The sequence below is a fragment of the Giraffa tippelskirchi genome, chromosome X (genome assembly GCF_054371585.1).
Source record: "Giraffa tippelskirchi isolate mGirTip1 chromosome X, T2T-mGirTip1v1.2.pri, whole genome shotgun sequence".
NCBI lineage: Eukaryota > Metazoa > Chordata > Mammalia > Artiodactyla > Giraffidae > Giraffa > Giraffa tippelskirchi.
Window position 1 is genome coordinate 42,771,893 of NC_137289.1, and position 23,860 is coordinate 42,795,752.

The 23,860-nt window shown below is 37.6% G+C and overlaps 1 protein-coding gene across 2 annotated transcripts in view; it reads right to left on the bottom strand.

Annotated features, from left to right (window-relative positions):
• Positions 1 to 4,990: 4,990 nt before the first annotated feature.
• LOC145537112 (plastin-3-like) overlaps positions 4,991 to 23,860 on the bottom strand; it is a 37,776-nt gene continuing 18,906 nt past the window's right edge. For both annotated transcript variants that reach the window (XM_081567809.1, XM_081567810.1), the window contains 9 exons: positions 23,312 to 23,454; positions 15,616 to 15,711; positions 11,814 to 12,009; positions 10,162 to 10,240; positions 9,320 to 9,434; positions 8,999 to 9,132; positions 8,033 to 8,156; positions 7,686 to 7,810; positions 4,991 to 6,222 (listed from right to left, as the gene is read on the bottom strand). In XM_081567809.1, the coding sequence (XP_081423935.1) occupies positions 6,090 to 6,222; positions 7,686 to 7,810; positions 8,033 to 8,156; positions 8,999 to 9,132; positions 9,320 to 9,434; positions 10,162 to 10,240; positions 11,814 to 12,009; positions 15,616 to 15,711; positions 23,312 to 23,454 (1,145 nt within the window). In that variant the 3' untranslated portion in view covers positions 4,991 to 6,089. The remainder of the gene's footprint in view (positions 6,223 to 7,685; positions 7,811 to 8,032; positions 8,157 to 8,998; positions 9,133 to 9,319; positions 9,435 to 10,161; positions 10,241 to 11,813; positions 12,010 to 15,615; positions 15,712 to 23,311; positions 23,455 to 23,860) is intronic.

Below are 23,860 nucleotides of genomic sequence, written 5' to 3' on the forward strand. Positions count from 1 at the left end.
ACATAAGATAGATAACCAAGAAGGACATACTTGATAGCACAGGGAATACTATTCTTCAATATTCTGTGATAACCTGTGTGAGCAAAGAATATAAAAAGAAGGAATATATGTATAACTGAATCACTTTGCTGGACACCTGAAACTAATACAACATTGAAAATTAACTATCCGCCAAGAAAAATTTTTTAAAGATATTTTTGGAATCATCTGGAAATTTTGAATTTAGACTTTGTATTAGACATATCTATGTTATACTTTGGAGATATCATGACAATGTTGTTGTAGCATGTGGGTTCAGTTCAGTTCAGTCGCTCAGTCGCGCCCAACTCTTTGCGACCCCGTGAACCGCAGCACACCAGGCCTCCCTGTCCATCACCAACTCCCTGGGTACACCCAAACCCATGTCCATTGAGTCGGTGATGCCATCCAACCATCTCATCTTCTGTCGTCCCCTTCTCCTCCTGCCCTCAATCTTTCCCAGCATCAGGGTCTTCTCCAATGAGTCAGCTCTTCGCATCAGGTGGCCAAAGCACTGGAGCTTCAGCTTCAACGTCAGTCCTTTTTCAATCAACACCCAGGGCCGATTTCCCTTTGGATGGACTGGTTAGATCTCCTTGCGGTCCAAAGGACTCTCAAGAGTCTTCTCCAACACCATAAGTTCAAAAGCATCAATTCTTTGGCACTTAGCTTTCTTTATAGTCCAACTCTCACATCCATACATGACTATTGGAAAAACCATAGCCTCGACTAGACGGACCTTTGTTGACAAAGTGATGTCTCTGCTTTTTAATATGCTGTCTAGGTTGGTCATAACTTTCCTTCCAAGGAGTAAGTGTCTTTTAATTTCACGGCTGCAATCACCATCTGCAGTGATTTTGGAGCCCAGAAAAATAAAGTCAGCCAATGTTTCCCCATCTATTTGCCATGAAGTGATGGGACCAGATGCCATGATCTTAGTTTTCTGAATGTTGAGCTTTAAGCCAACTTTTTCACTCTCCTCTTTCACTTTTATTAAAAGGCTCTTTAGTTCTTAACTTTCTGCCATAAGGGTGTTGTCATCTGCATATCTGAGGTTATTGATATTTCTCCCGGCAGTCTTGATTCCAGCTTGTGGAGAATGTCCTTATTCTCAGATTTATGATGAAATATTTAAGAGTAAAATGTCACAATATCTACAATTTACTTTCAAATGGTTCAGCAGAGGAACACACAGATACAAAACAACTATGTCAAAATGCTAACAACTGAGGAATGTAGGTAAAGAATATATACATGTTCACTATAACACTCTTAACTTCATTGTAGGTTAAAAAAATTTGTGTTATTTGCCTGAGTATGGTAATAGTGTATTTTAATCTTAGCCTTCTGATATTATAGAAATATGTAATATAAAAAGTAAAAACCCCTTGTTAATCACACTCCATCCCTCCAAGTATAACTACACAAATATATTTATGGAATTTCTAACACTTTTATCTATATGAAAGTGAAGTCGCTCAGTCGTGTCCGACTCTTTGCGACCCCATGGACTGTAGCCTACCACGTTCCACTGTCCATGGGATTTTTCAGGCAAGAATACTGGAGTGGGTTGCCATTTCCTTCTCCAGGAGATCTTCCCGACCCAGGGACTGAACCCAGGTCTCCAACATTGTAGGCAGACACTTTACCGTCTGAGCCACCAGGGAAGTCCCTTTATCTATATATATACTATCATTTATTTTTCTAAAGTGGGATTAACACAGGACATCTTTCCTCGTCATTACAGAGTCACAGCCATCTTTTTTCTAAACTTTTTATTGGAGAATAGTTGACTTACAATATTGTGTTAGTTTCTGCTATGCAGCAAAGTGTATGTTATACATATATCCACTTTTTTAGATTCTTTGCCCATACAAGTCAGTGCAGAGTATTGAGTAGAGCTCCCTGTGCTATACAGTAGGTTGTCATTAGTTATCTATTTTATATATATAGCAGTGTGTAAATGTCAATTTTATATATAGTAGTGTGTATATGCCAATCCCAATCTCCCAATTTATCCCCTCCTTTCCTTGTAGTAACCAAAAATTGTTTTCTACATTCGTGACTCTACTTCTGGTTTGTAAATATTTGTACCTCGCCTTTTTTTTTAGATTCCACATAAAGAACAGACTTTTGTTCTAAGTGGGAGAAGGTGAGGGTGGGATGATTTGAGAGAATAGCATTGAAACATGTATATTACCATATGTAAAATAGATGACCAGTGCAAGTTCTATGCAGGAAGCAGGGCACTCAAAGCCGGTGCTCTGAGTCACAGCCATCTTTTTAACAACTACATAACTATTGCATTGTGTAGATGGACCATATTTATCTCACCAACCCTTTATTATATTACAAGATGTATCATGGCACACTGCTGTACTTGCTGGCTGCACAGAGTTGAAGGATATGCTAGTTTTTGGTTTCTCTGTAATTACCAACTTGCCTTCAACAAGCTATAAACTGATCACTCTTCCATCTGTGGTGTCAGAGAATGCCTGTATGCTCATACCTTCATTAGCATCAAATAATTTATCAATTACTGTTTAAAAAAATCAATGGCAGGCAGTTCATAAAAAAGGCAGTTCTATTAAATGCCTATTACTCAGTGAAAGAAAACAATCTGAAAAGGCTATACTGTATGATTCTGACATTCTGGAAAAGGCAAAACTATGGAGATCGTAAAAAGATCAGTGGTTTCCAGGGGTTAGGGAATAGGGAGGGATGGCAAGGCAGAGAACAGAAGATTCTAGGGCAGTGAAAATCCTATATATTATACTATAAAGGTAGATTCATGTCATTACACGTTTGTCAAAATCCACAGAATATCCAAGGTAAACTATGGACTTTAGGTGATTATGGATGTGTCCATGTAGGTTCATCAACTATAACAAATGTACCACTCTGGTGGGGGATGTTGTTAGTGAGGGAGGCTCATGCATGTGTGTGGGCTGGAGGTATGTGGAAAATCTTTGTACATTTTACTCAATTTTGCTGTGAACCTAAAATTGCTCTAAAAATAAAGTCTACTAAAAAAGGCAGCTCTTTGTTGGTTGAAACTACATAACCCTCGTTACTTTTTGAGAATCAGCATTCCCTTTTAATGTTCTTTGTTTGATTATAGGCTTTGAATTGGATATTGATCTCCTTTGCCCATTTTTCTAATGGAACTTTCTCTTTTACAGATTTGTTAGATTTCTTAATATATTAGTGATTTTAGCCCTTTATTTGGAGGAAAGAAGAATGGTGTGTTCAGGCCAACTGTCTCATGTGAACACTTAAGTAACCAAAGGTGCATTCCTACAGATGGTGGGCTCTGTACAGTGAACCACCCAAGAAACTAGCTCCTGTTTTGAATAAAGGGCAAGATGGAATAAGTCTTTTTTATTAATATCTTGCTTCAAAGCCACTTCAAGGCATTACTTACAGAGAACTTTTGTACCTGGAAGGAAACATATGTAGATAAGCATGGGAAATACAAAGTAGAAGACAGGTCATAAGGGATAACTGTCCTGTCTTATCAGTTACCCTGGTATATATTTGCAGAGACTGGTCTTTTATCCTTATATTAAGAAAATCCATCATACGGGTACTATAGACTAAATGTTTCAGGCTCCTCCAAAATTTGCATGTTGAAACACAATCTCCCAGTGTGACGGTATTAGGAGGTGGGACATTAAGTTATAAAGGTGAAGTCATGAGTGGGGTTAGTGCCCTTATTAAAGAGACTCCAGAGCTCCTTGTCCCTATCACAATGTGAGGTTACAGCTAAAAGACAGCCATCTGTGAACTAGGAGGTGTGCTCTCACCACACAGCAAACCTTCCAGTGCCTTGATCTGGGACTTCCAGACTGCCTAACTGTGAGAAATAAATTTGGTATTTATAAATCACGCAGTCTATGATACTTTGTTACAGCAGCCTGAATGGACTAAGACAATGGGACCAAACATTTTTTCTCAGTCATCTATATTGTGACTTTGCTTACTCATTTATTGCAAAAGTAGAATTGTCACATTTATCTTTCTTTTATAGCTCTGGGGTTTATATCATATTAAGAAAGGTCTTTCTTATTCTTAGGCTGTAAATAAAAACTATTTTATAGTATCACCATGTAGTTCCTTAAAGGATTGCATTTCATATTACTGATTCACACAAAACGTTAAAACGGTACCATAAACAACATTTTGTCAACTAGAGATGATTTTGCCCCCACCTTGGAACATTTGACTGGTTCTGGAGACATATTTGGTCTACACACTGGGGGTATGCTACTGACATCTAGTGGATAGAGGCCAGGGACACAGCTAAATGCTCTGCAATAATGCACAGGACAGCTCCCTCCCACCTCCAACAAAGAATTATCCAGCCCAAAATGTCAATAGTGATGAGGCTAAGAAAACCTGTCATAAGCCACCTCTCCTCCCTGGTTGTTTGGATCCCCATTGTTTTGACCTTCTGTATACCATAGAACAGGCGTCCCTGGTGGCTCAGCAGTAAAGAATCGCCTGCAATGCAGGAGTTGCAGGAGATGCAGGTTCTAGCCCTGTGTTGGAAAGATCCCCTGGAGAAGGGAATGACAACCCACTCCAGTATTCTTGCCTGGAGAATCCCATGGACAGAGGAGCCTGGCGGGATACAGTCCATAGGGTCACAAAGAGTCCAACAAGACTGAAGTGACTTAGCACGCATGCAAACACATATCGTGTCATTACTGAACACTGAAAAGATTGAATGACATGAAAAGAAAGAAAAAGGGAGAAAATGGACTAAGAAATTTTGGTAAGTTGGAGAAAACCATCTTACCTCATTGAGGATTATAACCTTAATCTGTCCATCTGTGTAATTCAGCTCCAAAAGCATAAATTTAACAAACATCATATTATAAAGTACACCAGAAAATGAGTTAGAATATTGGAGAAAAAAAACTGGCAAACATTATAGGCATACTAAGAAGGGACAGAGGCACGAAGAGACTAATTATGTAAATGCCTTTATTTGAACTAATAATCGCTACCAGATTACATTAGAGTTAGAGTAACATTATGATCTTAAAAACTATAGCAAACAGCTTGACAAAGCAAGAGTACATTAGAGTACATTAAGTCCTACATATATGTTTATTTTTTAGTGACCACATCTCCTTATCTTAGGTGTAAAATTAGAAAATTTAATATACACTTAGCATACTTGGCCTACCATATCCTTCCTAAATTCTGAGCCCACTCTCTCCTCAAAAGTGTCATATTCAACAGCATTTTAAATCTAAAGAGAGAGTTTGATGGTACATGTTTTAAAACAAATAAGCATATATTGAACCAATGTTTCAGGACAAAATATGTCAAGTGTTTACAGCTTTAGTGTGGGAGGGAAGATGGAAATTCAAGGTACATTTCCCTCTATGTTTTTTACTTACTTGAAGACCCCTTAAAAAAGTAGCAAAATCAGCAGTCTTATTTAACGTAATCAAAATATTCTTAAATGTACAAAAAAGGATCATGTAGACAGAATACTGTAAAAAGATACTGATTTTAAGAATAAAAGAATATGAAAAGCTTCTATTACATTCTGCACAGCCAGTTACTTCTGTCAATTTTCAGTACTAGAAAGATAAGCAAAGGATACTCATATACAAATACCCTCTGACCACAGTTCTTGAATAAGAACTAGCATACTGGATGGAAAGCAAATTATTGCCTAATATCAATAATATTCATATTCAATCATCTAAGCAAGTCCCACGAGGTGGACATTCTAAGAGGAAAACAGATACATAGAAATACGTACAGCAATGGAAAATGTCAAGGGCAGCGATCTATGAGGAGCGAGTAAATGATTTGACTACGGGCACATTTCAGGTGGGCCTGACAAATCCACCTTGACTATGGGAAAGAGGAGTTGTTGCTACTAAAACTCTTTCACCTGAGGGCTCCCATGATGAGCTTAGTCTTGTGAAAACTAAAAAGTCCTTTCAATAACCAATAGTTTCTTAAGCCATGAGCACTTCGGCCAGAAATTGCTGTACTGCTAATCATGCACCTGGGAGCAAGGTTGTTTTTTATTCAAATTGGTTATTTTACACTCTCTTCATACCCCTGCCCATCAAGCATGCAAACACAGTCATGACCATCTTGGGCTTTACTTCCACAAGGTCTTCTGGGAGAGCGTACACCCTGGTTCCAAGTCTTCTAGCCATCGACACTGCGTACCTATTTTTTGGAGGAAACAAAAATTGAAGTGCAATTCTGGTCAGTCATGGGCACTGACATGAGGCATCTATTTCCTCTTATATACTCAACTGTCTAGGATGCAAAACTTCTACAGTGAGAGTTCAGATCAGAATGACTTTATTTTTCATTGTCTTCTCTTTTATTTTTTGAGGTCACTCATAAGTGATACCAGATTTTTAAGCTCTACTATTTGGGGCTGATGATATTTATTCACTCCTTTTCTACAATGTAAAATGAGAACAATTTAGGAGCACTGATACGAAAAAACACTTTTCTAGAATATGTGTGTGTGTGTGTATATACATATATGTATATATACCCAGATGTTGAAAATATGTATATATAATTACTCAGATATTGATATTCTCATTGAGCATGTAATAAGATAACAGTGGCTATCACGAGATCTTAGAGACACAGAATGGAAAACTGTGCCAGATGCAAAATACAATTTCATAGATGCAGTGAATACTTCGAAATATCCAAGGGAGGAGAGACAGTCTGTATGGTACATGCCAGTGTGGCTGAAGCAAGGAATGAAAAGGGTAGAAAAAGGAAAGGAGTTAAGAACTGACATGTCCAGCCGAGGAAATTTGCAGGAGCACCCCTCAATTAATACACAAGGCATTTCTAGGTGTTCTATAACAGGAATCTTTAAATATGATCAAGTTTCTGGAAAAAGAACTTTGAGGAGTTCTCTATAAATCTTTATCATATTATGCTGCAAATATTTTTTTCAAGGAGGGAAGAAATGATGTGATGCAGTATGTGATGCCAAAATGAAGTTTTACAGTAATGCTTCTTAGCTATCTTGTGAAGCCCTGTTGGGAGCTGATTTTCAGTGTATACTAGGAGAGCTTTCATGGGTTGCCCATGAAACCAGATCACAGTCTAGATCTTTGGAGAAGAAGGGAAGAGGCAGGTGGGAAGGACCTTCTGCATGTTGTCAAAATGCAGGGAACTTTCAAGGCACGGTTTCAGCTGAGGGTTTAGCATCCTGCCCACTTAAGGGACCAAGATAAACTCAGTGTATGTAGTAAGGTGGGCTATGCACAGTAAGTTTTAAAAACGTTTGAAAAGAGTGCAACAAAAGAAAACCCTATCAAAGGCATGGTTATCCTTAGCCCATTTTTCTTCTGTTCTAAGTTTGCAGCTAAGTTGCTTTAACACATACATTATTTCTATAACCTACAAACCAATGGCTGACTGAGCACCTACCTATTAGGTCAGGTGCAGCAATGTTAGGCTCTTAACGTATTTTACTCATTTCAAAATCTCCAAGGTAAGTATTATTGCTCCCATTTTATGGATGAGGAATCTGAGGCTAGAAGATGCTTCCCCCAGCTGACACCATTCTTGAGTGGCAGAACCTGAATGATAATGCAGATCTGCCTGCCTACAATGTCTATGCCCTTATGAGGATATTAGGCAGCATCCCTTACTTGGCATTATTGTGCTTGTCATCTTCTGTCAGAGTGCCACTCTTAACAAGGTCATAGTTTATACAGCCTGGCTGGATGGCGTCAATTAAATCCACAACTGCCAAACTAGAGCTGATCGTCTTATCCTAGAGTAAAAGGACAATACATTTGAGAATTTCCATGTGTACAAATTAATGCATGATCACTTATATAACGCTGTCAAAAACAAAGTCTAGTGAATTAGAAAAGAATCATGTCGTTAGCCCCACAATGATCTCACTCACAAAGAATCCAAAGGCTAGCTTTCCAAACTATAGATACTTTTTATAGCAAACATAACGTTTAATAGTCAAACATGGAATTCTTACCTTAAAACTCTGAATGGAGGTTGATTTTCCAGCTTCATTCAATGTTCTGTTCACCCAGCTTACAATGATGTCGTCATTAGCTTTCTGACCATCACCGAGATCTTCCAGGACATTGAGGGTATATCTAAATGAAGCAGCAGAAGAAATAGGTAACTAATGAGAAGCTACTGCATAGGATAGGGAACTCGACTCAATGCTCTGTGCTGAAAAAGACGGGATATATTTAAACATATAGCTGATTCACTTTGCTGTATAGCAGAAACTAACACAACATTGTAAAGCAACTAAACACCAATAGAAATTAATTTTAAAAAAGCAGCAGAACAGTTTCTGTCCTAGTTTATTAGAAAAAAAATACAATTATTAGAATGCTTTATCTTTCATTTCTTTTCCTTAGGTTTGAGAGATTAAAGGAAAGATTTCACGAGAAGACATTCACACTATATGAAAAAAAAAATTTCAGGCAGTAGTGGCTTGCCATTGAGCTGCCTTTTGCACTGCTGGTGGGAAGATTTTCAGCGCTCTACTGAGTAAGTCCACCAGTCTACTTACTGCAGGCTCACTGTGTACTAGGCCAACCCCTGGTAACGACTTAAAGTAAGCTGTGCTTTGGCTGGTACCCAGTTATAATGAATTGCTTTTTAGCATTACAGTTAAGAGATCTTCTTTCTCAAATGTATACATGTTCATAATTTTTGCTGTTTTTATTCACCAACTCTAAATGAGGCTCAGGTCTGTGTCAGGCAGATTATAAAAAAGGGAAATATTCACAATTCTGTTGCCTCACTATCGAGAAGGCATTTCCCATTGACCATCCAACATATACTCATTACTTAAACTCACTTCGGAGTCTAAACATAAAAATTTCAAAGGTGTAGTCATTGATACGTTTCCTTAGAAATAGTAAAGACTAGATCACAGACCTGTATGATAGTGAACTTGAGCAGTTAAAATTGTATACTATACCTTCTCATCAGCTGCCAGACCAAAGCTAAAGTCAGGGTTTGATTTCCATCATTCAGGTCTTGCCCTCCAATGCCAACCAGGGAGAATTTGGCAGGATGCTTCCCTAATTCAACAGCATAGTTGCAGTTTTCTAGCTGCAAACAAACAAAAGCAAATGATTAAAGATTTTCACTTGTTTAATCTTTATATGCAGGTGCGCACAAAGTAAGACACAGTTTCTGTCCTCAAGAAGCTCAGAGTCAAAGAGTTTCCCAAACAAAAGAAACAAATTGAGAATAAAAACAGTCCGTAACAAATATGTGCAGCAACTTAATTAGCTACCTTTTTCATGTTGGCTCCAAGTTTCGGGTATGGAGGTTTATTCACCTTACTCCAGTCAACAGGAACTTTAATTCGTTCATATAGCTGTAAGATTACCAGGGCATCTTGCAGGTCACTGATGATTTAAAAAGAGTTTGATCAGTGTTTTCAGAGAGCAGAGCCTGTTTCCTTAAAAACAAGGACACTACACTGTCAAAAGACTCATGTATTTTATTAATCTGTGCTAAAAATGGAGCTAACACCATCCAATTCACTTAAAAATAGTTATTGAGAGCTTATTGTTTGCAAAGAACTGTTCTAGAAGCTGGGCTCATAGGAGAAAAATTCCAGGCCTTTAGAGTCAGAGAAAGAAAGAGAATAAACAAGTATATGGATAAATGGGTTAGGGGAATGTATTTAATTGCTATGAAAAACAAAAAGAAAGAGGTTAGGAGTTAGGGAGTGGTAGGTGGTGGTTAGGATCTGAATCAGCGGCTTGAATATAGCAAGGGAATAAAGCATTTGATGTGGAAAAGAACATTCCAGGCTGAGAGAACAGTGAACACAAAGACCTCAAGGCATCATGGATGGTCTACTTAATGTGCTCTCTGGTCTCCGTTTCAAAATATAAAGTCTCTGTTCCCTAGGGTGTTAGAAAGATATTTATACATTTTTTCACTTAATGACCATGTAAAGAAATAATCTGGGCTTTTGTGTATTTGGGAAATGATAACGGAAGTCACCACATTTTCCAATAAAGTAATGGCTACAAACTAACATTTAGAAAAGGTTTAGAGCTATAATTATTTATGCAGCATCCATTCATGATGTTCAAAACTTTACAAGAGCATTGGAAGGCTTACGCATAGAGATGGTTTACATGGGGATTAACACCAAGAGAGTTCATCCAGTTACGAAAGGTTCTTTCTTCGCGAGTTTCTCCTATTAAAAATATTCACAGTGTTTATATAATCATTAAACACCTTGCATATGTGCATATAACATCAACCCACAATTAGATGATTATTTTTTTTTCAGATCTAAAGGTTTTCTCCAATATGAATCTCTAAGCAGTCTCTCTAAATACATACTCTCTTGTTTTTTAAATTGGATGACTTTCTTTTAAAAGTAAAAATATAACCTTATTATAACCAGCTAAGAGGTATATGAACTTTTTATACTCTCTTCCCTATCTCATCCTTCTCCAGTATCTCCCCAAATCCCCATACTTCTAAAGTAACTGATATTATTGGTTTAGTTTTTATTAGAAAAATTTACCATGGTCATACAAACCTCTATACTCACATTAATTTACATCTTCTCTCTACCCATTTAAAAATACTGATACTAAGTTACATATATGTACTTTTTTTTACGTGCCTATATTAGAGCAACAAATTATTTGAAACTTCAAAAGCATAAAATTTAAAGATTTTACAGTAATCCTAGTATATATGCAATGAGCTGCTAATTGAGAGTTTGAAGTATTAGTCGCTAAGTTGTGTCCAGCTCTTTGTGATCCCATGGACTGTAGCCTTCCAGAATCCTCTGTCCACGGATTTCTTAGGCAAGAACACTGGAGTGGGCAGCCATTCCCTTCTCCAGGGGATCTTCCCAACCCAGGGATTGATCCCAGGTCTCCTGCACTGCAGGCAGATTCTTTACCATCTGATTTCATAATAATGCTAGTGGATATGCAATGAGCTACTAATTACATTTGTTAATTTTTAAGTACTATACTTCATGCATATATAATCTGGCAAAGGTATACTCTGCCTTTCCCAAATTAAATGAATATTTACATGCATTATTATTATTTTTTGAGTAGGTTAAAGGTGAAAGGAAATGAGAGCAGTTTCAGTTAGTCTGACTATGCAAGAATGAATCAAATACTGCAGATTTACATAGGTCAAATTTTATGCACACGTGCATTTTTTTGGAGGGAGGTTTAAAAATAAGTGACCTAAATACAAAATATTAAAATAAAACATTGGTTTACTAAGTGGCCTTATACTAAGTGATCCTAGGCTAGCTTACTTTAAAAGTTCCCAGACTTCCTTGGTGGTACAGTGGATAAAAGTCCTCCTGCCAAAGCAGGGGACACAGGTTCGATCCCTGGTTCAGGAAGATCCCCTATGCCATGGGGCAACGAAGCCCAACTACTGAACCTACGCTCCTCAACAAGAGAAGCCACCCCAATGAGAAGTCTGAGCACCAAAACAAAGAGTAGCCCCCGGGTGCAGCAACTAGAGAAAGCCGACACGCAGCAACAAAGACCCAGAGCAGCCAAAAATAAGTAAATTAAAATAAAAGTTCCCTTGTATCATCCCTTTCTATCAGTTGCCACTTTTTACTCAGCCCTTGGGACTACTTATAGTAGACAGTTGCTAAAGGAAAGTAGATAAGGAAACTTATTAAATCAAGATTATGAAATCATCGTGGCCTATGTATTTCTACTGTGTAGCCCCAAATATAATTTAAGAAACCTGTATACTAAACCTGTATACTCTATTACCTTCTAATAGAGTCCAATCAATATCTTGGTTCTCTGGCTTAGTGAGTGCTGGGTATTTATTAAACAGGTTAGCCACAAAGGCTAAGTTCAGTTTGGGGTTCCCACTGACAACATCAGCTGGGGTAACAAACTTTCTGCAACCTAATTTGTCTGCTTGTTGAAGCATACTCTCAGCCCTCTTCAAATCATCTGTTTCCTGTTGAAGTAAAATAAGACTTTTTTTTAAAAAAGGCCATACTAAAAATATAGAAACTTTGCCCTACAATGATAAGCTGGGTATACAATTCTATTTTTTCTTAGCCAACACATGGTACTTATATTACTGTTTTGAATGCAAAAAAAAAAAAAAAAAGTTGCCTGTGCTGGATATGCAGTACCTTGAAAATACCCTAGATGGCACCAGATCACGAATCTAAGGACAGGATACATTTCACTCAACTGAAATTACTTCTCTCATGCCAAAATTCATTAAGAAAAAAAGTGAAACTTGTTCAGATTTTAAATTTAGGCCCTAAAGAGGGTGTAAGGCTGAAAAAGATGAAGGAATTATGAAGAAATTTTTTACAATAATAATCAAGGATACCAGGCTCCAATAATTTTGAGGTTTAAATTACATATTTCAAATTATCATCTTTCTCTTAAACTAGTTTTTGATTTTACTTTTCCATCCAGGAAGCAAAGTTGTCTATTTCTGTGTAAAATACTTACTTTCAGCTAATTCCTAGGACTCCTAACTTCTTCTCTGTTTTGTCCCCCCCACCCCCTCAACCCCAACTTCTTTCCTTTTGGAAAGATGCATGCTGATTTCTTGACTAACATACAGTTTGGTGAGGAGTATAAGTTACAGATCTGATAATTTCATACCAAATTAAAGATAGTTTCCCAAGTGCTCACCATCCCCACCTCCCAACAATAAAAGTAAAAAAAAACTGGAGCTGCAGGAGGAACAATTGCTTTTGGATTATTCGTTTCCAGTGATCTGCCCCCTCTAGACTTCTCTTGGCAGTTACTATAGATGTGGCCACCCCAGTATGCCCCAGGGTAAATGTATGTCTTCTGGAAAAGAGTGTCAGGTAAGAAGGGATTTTTATAATAAGGGGGAAATAAGAGATAAAGGAAATTTGAGGAATGTTACTTACAAACCAACACAGTTCAGATTCTATAATTTGAGTCTTAACTCTGTCTTTAATGGGTGATGCTATCTTTACTTTTTTCATCTCCAGTGAGGGGCCTCGATCATCTAGGTCTCCAGAAGAATGGGTATTTACTGTGTTACCCTTCACTGTTACCATTGCAGAGCAATCAGTAACCACCAGCAGATGAGCAGTTGACTGGGATTCAGCCTTTGGGATTCTCCATGAGCCTAGTGAGTTCATCTCATAGAGCCTATTCTATTTTCTGTTACTTTAATACTTCTGGTTCATGCTATTTACTATCTTTATTTTTAAATCTCATATTTTTTATCATCTCGGCATTCTTAAACAAAAAGCATTGATGATATTGGAGTAGAAGGAAACGTTGAAATAGCAACAATTTTAAAAAATTAAGATACAGAATAATGAAACAAAAGACAATCAAATAAATATATATATATATGCCAAAAAGAACTTCAGCCCATACCTCACATCATATTCAAAATTAACCTTCAATACACACACACATGTAAATGTATAAACCCAAAACTATAAATAAAAAACTAGATATAAAACCCCAACTATAAACCCTCTAAGAGGAGACATAAGAAATGTTTGTGACCTTGTGTTAGGCTAAAATTTCTTAGATACAACATCAAAAGCATGATTTGTCAAAGAAAAAAAATGACTAAATCTGACTTTGTTCAAATTAAACAATGCCTGTTCTTGGAAAACCACTGGGACTAAGTATCTGCAAATCACATATCCAATCAAGGACTTATATCCAAAATATATAAAACACTCAAAACTTGATAAGAAAACAAACAATGCAATTAAAATGGGTAAAGTGTTTAAACAAAGATGTATAGACAGCAAATAACTACATGAAAAGATGTTCAACATCATTAGCCATTAGGGAAATGCAAATTAAAATCACAATGAGACACCTCTACCACTGCCAAAATTCTTAATGTTTAAACTAACCACATTAAAGTGTCAGTGAGCATGTGGATGAACTGGAACTTTCATGTGCTACTGGTAGCAATGTGCAATGGTACAACCATTTTGGAAAACAACTTGGCGGCTGCTTAGAAAAGTTAAACGCACATATACCATTACCCAGCCATTCTACTCCTAGGTATTTACCAAAGATAAATGAATGCATAAACTCACACAAAGACTTGTATATGAATGTTCAGAGCAGCTGTATTTGTAATAGCCTCAAACTTGAAACAATCCAAATGTTCATTGGGGTGAATGGATAACAAATTATAGCATATCCATTCACTGAAATATTATTCAGCAATAAAAAGGAATGAATTTCTGATTTATGTAACAACACAGATGAATCTCAAAATAATAACGCTGAAAGAAGCTTGATTAAAAAAAGGGCACCTATTATATGATTCCATAAAATTCTCAAAAATTCAAACTACATTGAAAGAAAGCAAATCAGTGGTTGCCTGGGATGGTGGAGTATGGAGGCAGAGAGGAATCACAAAGGATCATGAGGAAACTGGATGTTATGATGGAGATACATATCCCTAAAGAAGGTATAAGACTGACAAAGATAAAGGACACTGAAAAACAAAGGAAAAGCATGATGAAAGGCTCAACAGTAAAATGAATGTGTGGACAGAGCAGTAGGAAATTGCCCTGGCTAGAAGAAATGGAGCAAGATGGTGTAGCAGGGCTTCACGTGCACAGCAGAACATTTCAGATTGAACTCTTAAGTCAACGGGGAATCCTTAAAGGATTCTGAGGAGGACAGAGACAGCGAAGGGAGTGCTTTAAGATCAACCAGGGAGAAGTGACTAGAGAAGAGCTGTATCATAATCAGAATCAGTACACTGGTGTTATCTACCCAGGCATAAGATCACCTGGCTAGCCATCCCAGATAGCTTCCTTCATGCACAGGAGGGCCCCTCATTTGTGCCAAGAGGGACCTGAACTGAAGAATTTCAGATTTAAAAACAGACAGAAATGTAAGTACTACAAGTCAGTGACAAATTCAGTTCTGATAAGGGCTGCATAAAATGTTTAGCAAGTGTAATCCACTCAATCCTGAAGTGGATATGAAATATGCTAGAAATGTGCATTTTTTAAAAATCAGTAGAATCCATTCCATATCTAATGAATACAAAGAACAACAGGATCCTAGAAAGTTGAGACTCAATAGTCTAGGCCAACTTGTTACTTCATGTATGAACAAAGGAACTTGTCCAAGGTCATTGAGCAAATAAGTGATGTAACAAGGGAACATGGTCTGTGACAGTAATTCACCAAATTGGATTTGAGAGATCAGGAGTTTGTAAACACATTCACATTACTCTCAACATAAGAATATGTTTTCATTAAATCTATCATTGTGATTATAATCCAAACACTCAGAAAAGGTTAGCCTCTAGTGCTTATTTCCCCACACTTACTCTGAATATTTTATGCCATCCATAAAAACCAACAACACCATAACTACAGAACTCACCAATAAACTATTAATATAAATCAAAGCTGGTCTTTCTGTCTATAAATTACATCTACAGTAATAAAATTTAAGATAATACTTAAAACTGCCAACATCACAACATGCAATTATAAGCATTCTTGTTATCTATAAGAAATTGACAATTTTGTAAGCTTGTAGAATTCACAAGAACATCTATACTTACATTGAAACCCGACATGTTAATATCTATCCGTGGTTCACCTTCCTTTTGTCCTTTTGGTGCGATTTGATTGAGAAGATGAAAATAGGCTTTGGAATCCTAAAAATGAATTGCAAATGTCAGTGAGATCACATTTACAAAGAATGAATGTATCCTATTGTCCCATGTGTGGAAGGATATTTGCATTGGATTTTGTAAGAATGTGACACAAATCTCTATCTTCTTATTTAACAGTTCCTTTTCCCAGAAAAGTCCACCTATCTGGCCTTATGTCTGCCTTGAATATGGATGAACTGGATTTTGTCATGACTTTACAATTTATTGAAATCATCAATATAATAATGCTAGAAAACATATAACTAGTTCTGTACCTTCACTGAGTTACTGAAGTCAATAAGCTTGACAGATAAAACAAGCACGAGAAACAAGTAGGATAGGAGAAATCCAGGAAGCATAGGGAAAGAGAAAATAAACAGGTTATATCATTACAAAGCATAATATGTATATACCATAACCTATGGAGAAGAGATTAGTTGTGTTAACAATGCATTAAATTATAAATTGAAATGACAAAAATTTTTAAATGATTTCTACTTGAGGTGGTGAAATAACAGTAAACCCTTAATCATCTGAATATATTTAACCAAATGAGCTTCTCTTTGTTTTAAGCCCTTGACCTCTTTCAACACTGGAACACTTTTACTTGGAATACCAATACCTAAAACAAAATGGTATTGCTCATATGGGATGTGGGCTGGGTGAATTCAGGCTGTGTGGATGCTACACAGAACAAAACCTGAAAACCACTATATTAGTGTAAACATTTAATGAGGGTCTCCAACACACATGTCAAGTACAATTCTGCCTCTCTGGAATACCAGAGGACAGGAACTGGAGTGAAGTTTCTTTATCATGTTGAGGCAGGACATACATGGGCCCCAGGCTGAAGTTTCTCCCTGTGGACAGAAACTCCATAATAGTAATAGCAGAAACTCCATAAAAGCTGGATGATGGAGCAGGCTGGGCCCTGTCCAGATAAGAGATAGAAGAGGTAGCATCACGGTGATTTTGGGTAGCCTCAGTCCACAGTGCCTTGAAGCAGGGCTTTGGTTCCCAGCCAGAAATTGAGGTGTTGCCCCCTTCCTTTTGACCTCCATTGAGCCTTCCTGTGCCTGTGTAGTCAGAAAGGTATCCTTGACTTCAAGAATGAGGAATATATGGTCTTTTATTTCTTATCTGGGCAAGGCCCAGCCTCCTCCATCATCCAGTTTTTATGGAGTTTCTTCTATTATAGAATTTCTGTCCACAGGGGAGAAACTCTTCAGTCTGGACCCATGTATCTCCTGTCTCAAGCTCATAGTAAGTGATGTCAACCTACCCATAGGCCTCTTCACTAGAATCCATCTTGGCTAAGAGATACACATGCACACATGGGAGGATCCTGAGATAAACCAAACACGGACTCAGAACCAGACAAAGCAAGATGACTGGCAAAGGGAAACCCAGAAGAAATGCTCCATGAAAGTGACTTCAACCACCACGAGGGTGCAACTGTCTCTCTGAGCCCACCCATGTGAGTCTATTCACATATACGTTTTCCTCCTAATAAACACTTGTTTTACTTGTCTCAGTCTCTATGTGGAAATTCATTTCTACACAGCTGATGGGCCAGGGCCTTGGTCCCACTGGTCCCTCGTGGTCTAGTGGCTAAGATTCAGTTCTCTCACGGCTGTAGCCTGACCTCAATCTCTGGCTGGGAACAGAATCCCTGCCTCAAGCTGCTATAGGCCGAGGCCACCTGAGATCAATGTTACATCTGAAGATCACCTTCCCAGCTTTGGTAGTTTTCTATTACTGGGCCTTGACAGTCCAAACAGATTATAAAGGAATGTTTCTCATGGTAACTCCTATGGATTGTGTACACCCTAATCCCCCAGGGAAGTTGCTGAATATGGAGATGGCCAGATGTAAGCTCTGACCTGCTAAGTACAGAGCTCTGGGAGAGGCCTAGAAAGCTGTATCTTCAATGAGCCAACTATGTACGTTTGATACACTTGTCAGAAATTATTCTAAGAATGGGGAGAATCAGGTGAGAGTGAAAGCCACTGCAGAGAAATTCATGGAACGCAAACCCAGATCTTACATTAGTGGCACAGAGGTTATCTCCTAAGGAGTAGGGCATTACAGTTGTGAAAGTGCTTTCACTTACAACTATCTACTAAGGGTGCAGAAATAATTTGTATGTGCCTTCTCCCTATGCACTTGAGAAAGACAGGTGAAGAGTAAACCCCAAAGAGTCTGTAACTTACTACCCCAAAAAGGGGCTTTAGGTGAAAATTTGAATGTGAACATAAATTGGAACTTCCTTTTCACATTACCCAGAAATCCTCTGCTTTTTAAAACTATTAAAAGCAGAATATTTTTTTAAAAAAATATCAAAGGAGAATTTTTTACAATATTCATTTAAAAATAAGATTCCCTTTCCAAAACAGCAGAATACACTTTTTTCTCAAGTGTACACGGAACACTCTCCAGGACAGATCACATCTTCAATCACAATCATCAGGAAATTTAAGAAAACTGAAATTGTATCAAGCATTTTCTCTGAACCACAATGCTATGAGACTAGATATGAATTACAGGAAAAAAAAAAAAAAACACAAACACATGGAAGCTAAACAACCTGCTTCTAAATAACCAACAGGTACTGAAGGCATCAAAAAGGAAATTAAAAATACCTAGAAATAAATGACAATGAAAACATGACAACCCAAAACCTATGGGACGCAGCAAAAGAGGGAAGTTTATAGCAATACGAGCCTACCTCAAGAAATGAGAAAAACATCATAAACAACCAGACTTTATGCCAAAGCAAATAGAAAAAGAAGAACAAAAAAAAAAAAACCCCTGAAGTTAGTAGAAGGACAGAAATCGTAAAGATATAAATGAAAAATACATGAAGGAAACAATAGCAAAGATCAATAAAACTAAAAGCTGGTTCTTTGAGAATATAAAATTGACAACCCACTAGCCAGACTCGTCAAGGAAAAAAGGGAGAAGACTCAAATCAATAAAACTAGAAACAAAAAAGAAGTTACTACAGAACGCAGAAATACAAAGGATCATAAAAGACTACTGTGAGCAACCATATGCCAATAAAATGAACAACCTGGAAATGGATAAGTTCTTAGAAAAGTACAACCTTCCAAAACTGAAACAGGAAGAATTAGAAATCACAAACGGACCAATCACAAGCACCAACATTGAAACTGTGATTTAAAAATCTTTCAGCAAACAAAGGCCCAGGGCCAGATGGCTTCACAGGTGAATTCTACCAAAAGTTTAAAGAAGAGCTAACACCTATCATGCTCAAATTCTTCCAGAAAATTGCAGAGGAAGGAGAACTCCCAAACTCATTCTATGAGGCCACCATCACCTTGAGAGCAAAACCAGACAAAGATACCACCAAAAAAGAAAATTACAGGCTAATATCATTGATGAATATAGATGCAAAAATCCTCAACAAAATTTTAGCAACCAGAATCCAACAGCACATTAATGGATCATACACCATAAGCAAGGGTGATTTATCCCAGGGATGCAAGGATTCTTCAACATATGCAAATCAATCAATGTGATTGACCATATCAATAAACTGAAAGATAAAAGTCATACGATCATATAAATAGATGCAGAGAAAGCTTTTGACAAAATATAATACCCATTCATGATAAAAACACTCCAAAAAGTAGGCACAGAAGGAACCTACCTCAACATAATAAAGGCCATATACGACAAACCCACAGCAAGCATTATTCTCAATAGCGAAAAACTGAAAGCATTTCTTCTAAGATTAGGAACAAGACAATGGTGCCCACTCTTGCCACTATTATTCAATCTAGATTTGGAAGTCCTAGCCATGGCAATCAGAGAAGAAAGAAAAAGAAACAAAAGGAATCCAGATTGGAAAACAAGAAGTAAAACTCTATTTGCAGATGACATGATAACATAGAAAACCATAAAGATTCCACCAGAAAATTACCAGAATTAATCAATGAATATGGTATAGTTGTAGGATATAAAATTAATACAGAGAAATCCCTTGCATTCCTATACACTAACAATGACAAATCAGAAAGGGATGTTAAGGAAACAATTCCATTCACCATTGCAACAAAAAGAATAAAATACCTAGGAATAAACCTACCTAAAGGGACAAAAGACCTGTATGCAGAAAACTGTGAGACACTGATGAAACAAATCAAATATGACACAAACAGATGGAGAAATATACCATGTTCTTGGATTGGGAGAAATATTGTGAAAATGACTATACTACTCAAAGCAATCTACAGATTCAATGTAATCCCTATCAAACTACCAATAATATTTTTCACAGAAATAGAACCAAAATAAGTTGCAACTTTTTTTTTTCAAAATAAGTTACAACTTTAATGGAAACACAAAAGACCCTGAAAAGCCAAAGCAATCTTGACAAAGAAAATCAGAGCTGCAGGAATCAACATTCCTGACTTCAGACTATACTACAGATCTACAGTCATCAAGACAGTATGGTACTGGCACAAAAACAGAAACATAGACCAATGGAACAAGATAGAAAGTCCAGAGATAAGCTTACACACACCTATGGGTACCTTATCTTTGACAAAAGAGGCAACAATATACAACGGAGAAAAGACAGCCTCTTCAATAGGTAGTGCTGGGGAAACAGGACAGCTACAAAAGAATGAAACTAGAACACTTCCTAACACCATACACAAAAATAAACTCAAAATGGATTAAAGACTTAAATATCAGGTCAGAAACTATAAAGCTTAGAAGAAAACATAGGCAGCATGCTCCTTGATATAAATCACAGCAAGATCCTCTGTGACCCACCTCCTAGAGTAATGAAAATAAAAACAAAAAAAAACCTAATAGACCTAATTAAACTTAAAAGCTTTTGCACAGCAAAGGAAACAATAAACACGATTAAAAGATAACCCTCAGAAAGGGAGAAAATAATTGCAAATGAAACAACTGACAAAGGATTAATCTCCAGAATATATAAGTAGCTCATATAGCTCAATATTAGGAAAACAAACAGCGCATTCAAAAAATGGGCAAAAGACCTAAACAGACATTTCTCCAAAGAAGACATACAGATGGCCAAGAAACACATGAAAAGATGCTCAACATCATTAATCCTTAGAGAAATTCAAATCAAAACTACAATGAGCTATCACCTCACACCATTCAGAATAGCCATCATCAAAAATTCTACAAACAATAAATGCTGGAAAGGATGTAAAGAAAAGCAAACCCTCCTATACTGTTGGTGGAATGTAAACTGATACAGCCATTATGGAGAACAGTATGGAGATTCCTTAAAAAACCAGGAATAAATACCATATGACCCAGCAACCTCACTACTGGGCATATACCCTGAAAAGGATCCATGTACCCCAATATTCACGTGTGCTTAGTCACTCAGTTGTGTCTGACTCTTGCGACTGCATAGACGGTATCCTGCCAGGCTCCTCTATCCATGGGATTCTCCAGACAAGAATACTGGAGTGGGTTGCCATTTCCTTCTCCAGGGGATCGTCCCAACCCAGTGACTGAACCTAGGTCTCCTGCATTGCAGTCAGACTCTACCGACTGAGCTACGAGGGAAGCCGAACATTCATAGCAGCAGTATTTACAACAGCCATGACATGGGAGCAACCTACATGTTCATCAACAGATGAATGGATAAAGAAGATGTGGTATATATACACCATGGAATATTACTCAGCCATAAAAAAGAACGAATTTGAGTCAGTTCTAGTGAGATGGATGAACCTAGAGCCTGTTAAAGAGAGTGAAGTCAGTCAGAAAGAGAGAAACAAATATAGTAGATTAATACATATATATGGAATCTAGAAAAATGACACTGATGAACCTATTTACAGGGAAGGAATGGAGACATAGATACAGAGAATGGACTTGTGGACACAGTGGGGGAGGGAAAGAGTGGGACGAATGGAGAGAGTAGCATCTATATATATATATACACACACACACACACACACACACACACACACACACACACACACACACACTATGGAGTGTAAGATGGATAGCTGGTGAGAAGTTGCAGTGTAGCACAGGGAGCCCAGTCTGGTGCTCTGTGATGATCTGGAGGGATGAGATGGGGAGAGGGGTAGGAGGCCAGAGAGGGAGGGGAATGTATGGCTGATTTGCGTTGTGGTATGGCAGAAACAAATATAACATTGTAACATTTTTAAAAATATATTTAAATTTAAAAAATAGGGGCAGGGTTGAGGTAAGAAATACAAACATACATAAGAGTATATAACTACCCCCAAGAACTGAATGCCTGAAGGAGGGAGCACATGACAGAAGAGGAGCCAAATAAGAAAGGGAATGGGGAATCCTGAGGCCCTTTCTCTCTAGGCCTTTACTAACACAGATCCACTGAGGCCTGGGAAAGGCAGTTAGGAACAGAAGTCATGACTGCCGATCTTTTCGTACAGCATGTTGAACAGTAGGCAGAATAGAAAATGTTAGCACTGTAATATTTAAACCCCTTTCCACAAAATGAAAGCTAGACTTAGTGCTGGTGCTCTTACTTGGCTCAGTCTCTCTACTGAAATCTACCATCAGGGCCTAGAGGCAACAAGGTTGGGTGATAAACTCATAGGATTTTCCCTCCTTTAAGCTGACCTGAAGTCTCCATGTTATTATGTCCCTGTCAAGTATTTAACTAAACGGTTAAGGCTGTATATTGTCACCCTGCTTATTTAACTTATATGCAGAGTACATCATGAGAAACGATGGGCTGGAGGAAGCACAAGCTGGAATCAAGATTGCTGGGAGAAATATCAATAACTTCAGATATGCAGATGATACCACCCTTATGGCAGAAAGCGAAAAACTAAAGATCCTCTTGATGAAAGTGAAAGAGGAGAGCGAAAAAGTTGGCTTAAAGCCCAACATTCAGAAAACTAAGATCATGGCATCTGGTTCCATCACTTCATGGGAAATAGATGGGGAAACAGTGGAAACAGTGGCTGACTTTATTTTTCTGGGCTCCAAAATCATGGCAGATGGTGATTGCAGCCATGAAATTAAAAGACGCTTACTCCTTGGAAAGAAAGTTATGACCAACCTAGACAGCATATTATAAAGCAGAGACATCGCTTTGTCAACAAAGGTCCGTCTAGTCAAGGCTATGGTTTTTCCAGTGGTCATGTATGGATGTGAGAGTTGGACTATAAAGAAAGCTGAGTGCAGAAGAATTGATGCTTTTAAACTGTGGTGTTGGAGAAGACTCTTGAGAGTCCCTTGACTGCAAGGAGATCCAACCAGTCCATCCTAAAGGAGATCAGTCCTGGGTGTTCATTGGAAGGACTGATGTTGAAGCTGAAACTCCAATACTTTGGCCACCTGATGCAAGGAGTTAACTCATTGGAAAAGACCCTGATGCTGGGAAAGATTGAGGGCAGGAAGAGAAGGGGACGACAGAGGATGAGATGGTTGGATGGCTTCACCGACTGAATGGACATGGGTTTGGGTGGATTCTGGGAGTTGGTGATGGACAGGGAGGCCTGGCGTGCTGCGGCTCATGGGGTCACAAGGAGTCGGACACAACTGAGCAGCTGAACTGAACTGAAGTATTTAACTAAACAGTTACCTTGATGTCAGCACTAAAATTGTTGATTTTCTGCCAGCCTGAGTTTTCCAAATGAAAATTTGCCCATCTAAGCAGAAGCTCTTCTGGAGATAATTTCATAAGCTCCTCCAAAGTCTCACCATCTCGAAGTAAAGCAGCCAAGGCTACAAAGGAAAAAAAGAAAAACCCAACCGATATATTATATGGTAACAGTCATTACATGTTTATTGAGTCTTTTGACACTCTGTTAAGTAAGTAACAGAGGTACAAAAAGTACTGTGACCTAGTTCCTGGTTTTCAGGTACTCACAGTCTAATAATAAAGATAAATGAAAGTATATAATGAGTTATAAGATGATACAGATAGAAACACTTAATTATAAGAATACACAGCATTACATATTTTAACATCTTGATTATTCATCACATTCCAAATACCAAGTAAGTTCTAGCTTTAAGTTGAACATTGTTACATTATGTCATATATTTACATAAACTATTCTTAAATAATATTAAAATCAGAGGCTTGGGGGAGTATGTTTAAAACTTTGGAGCCTTTTGATTTAAAGAG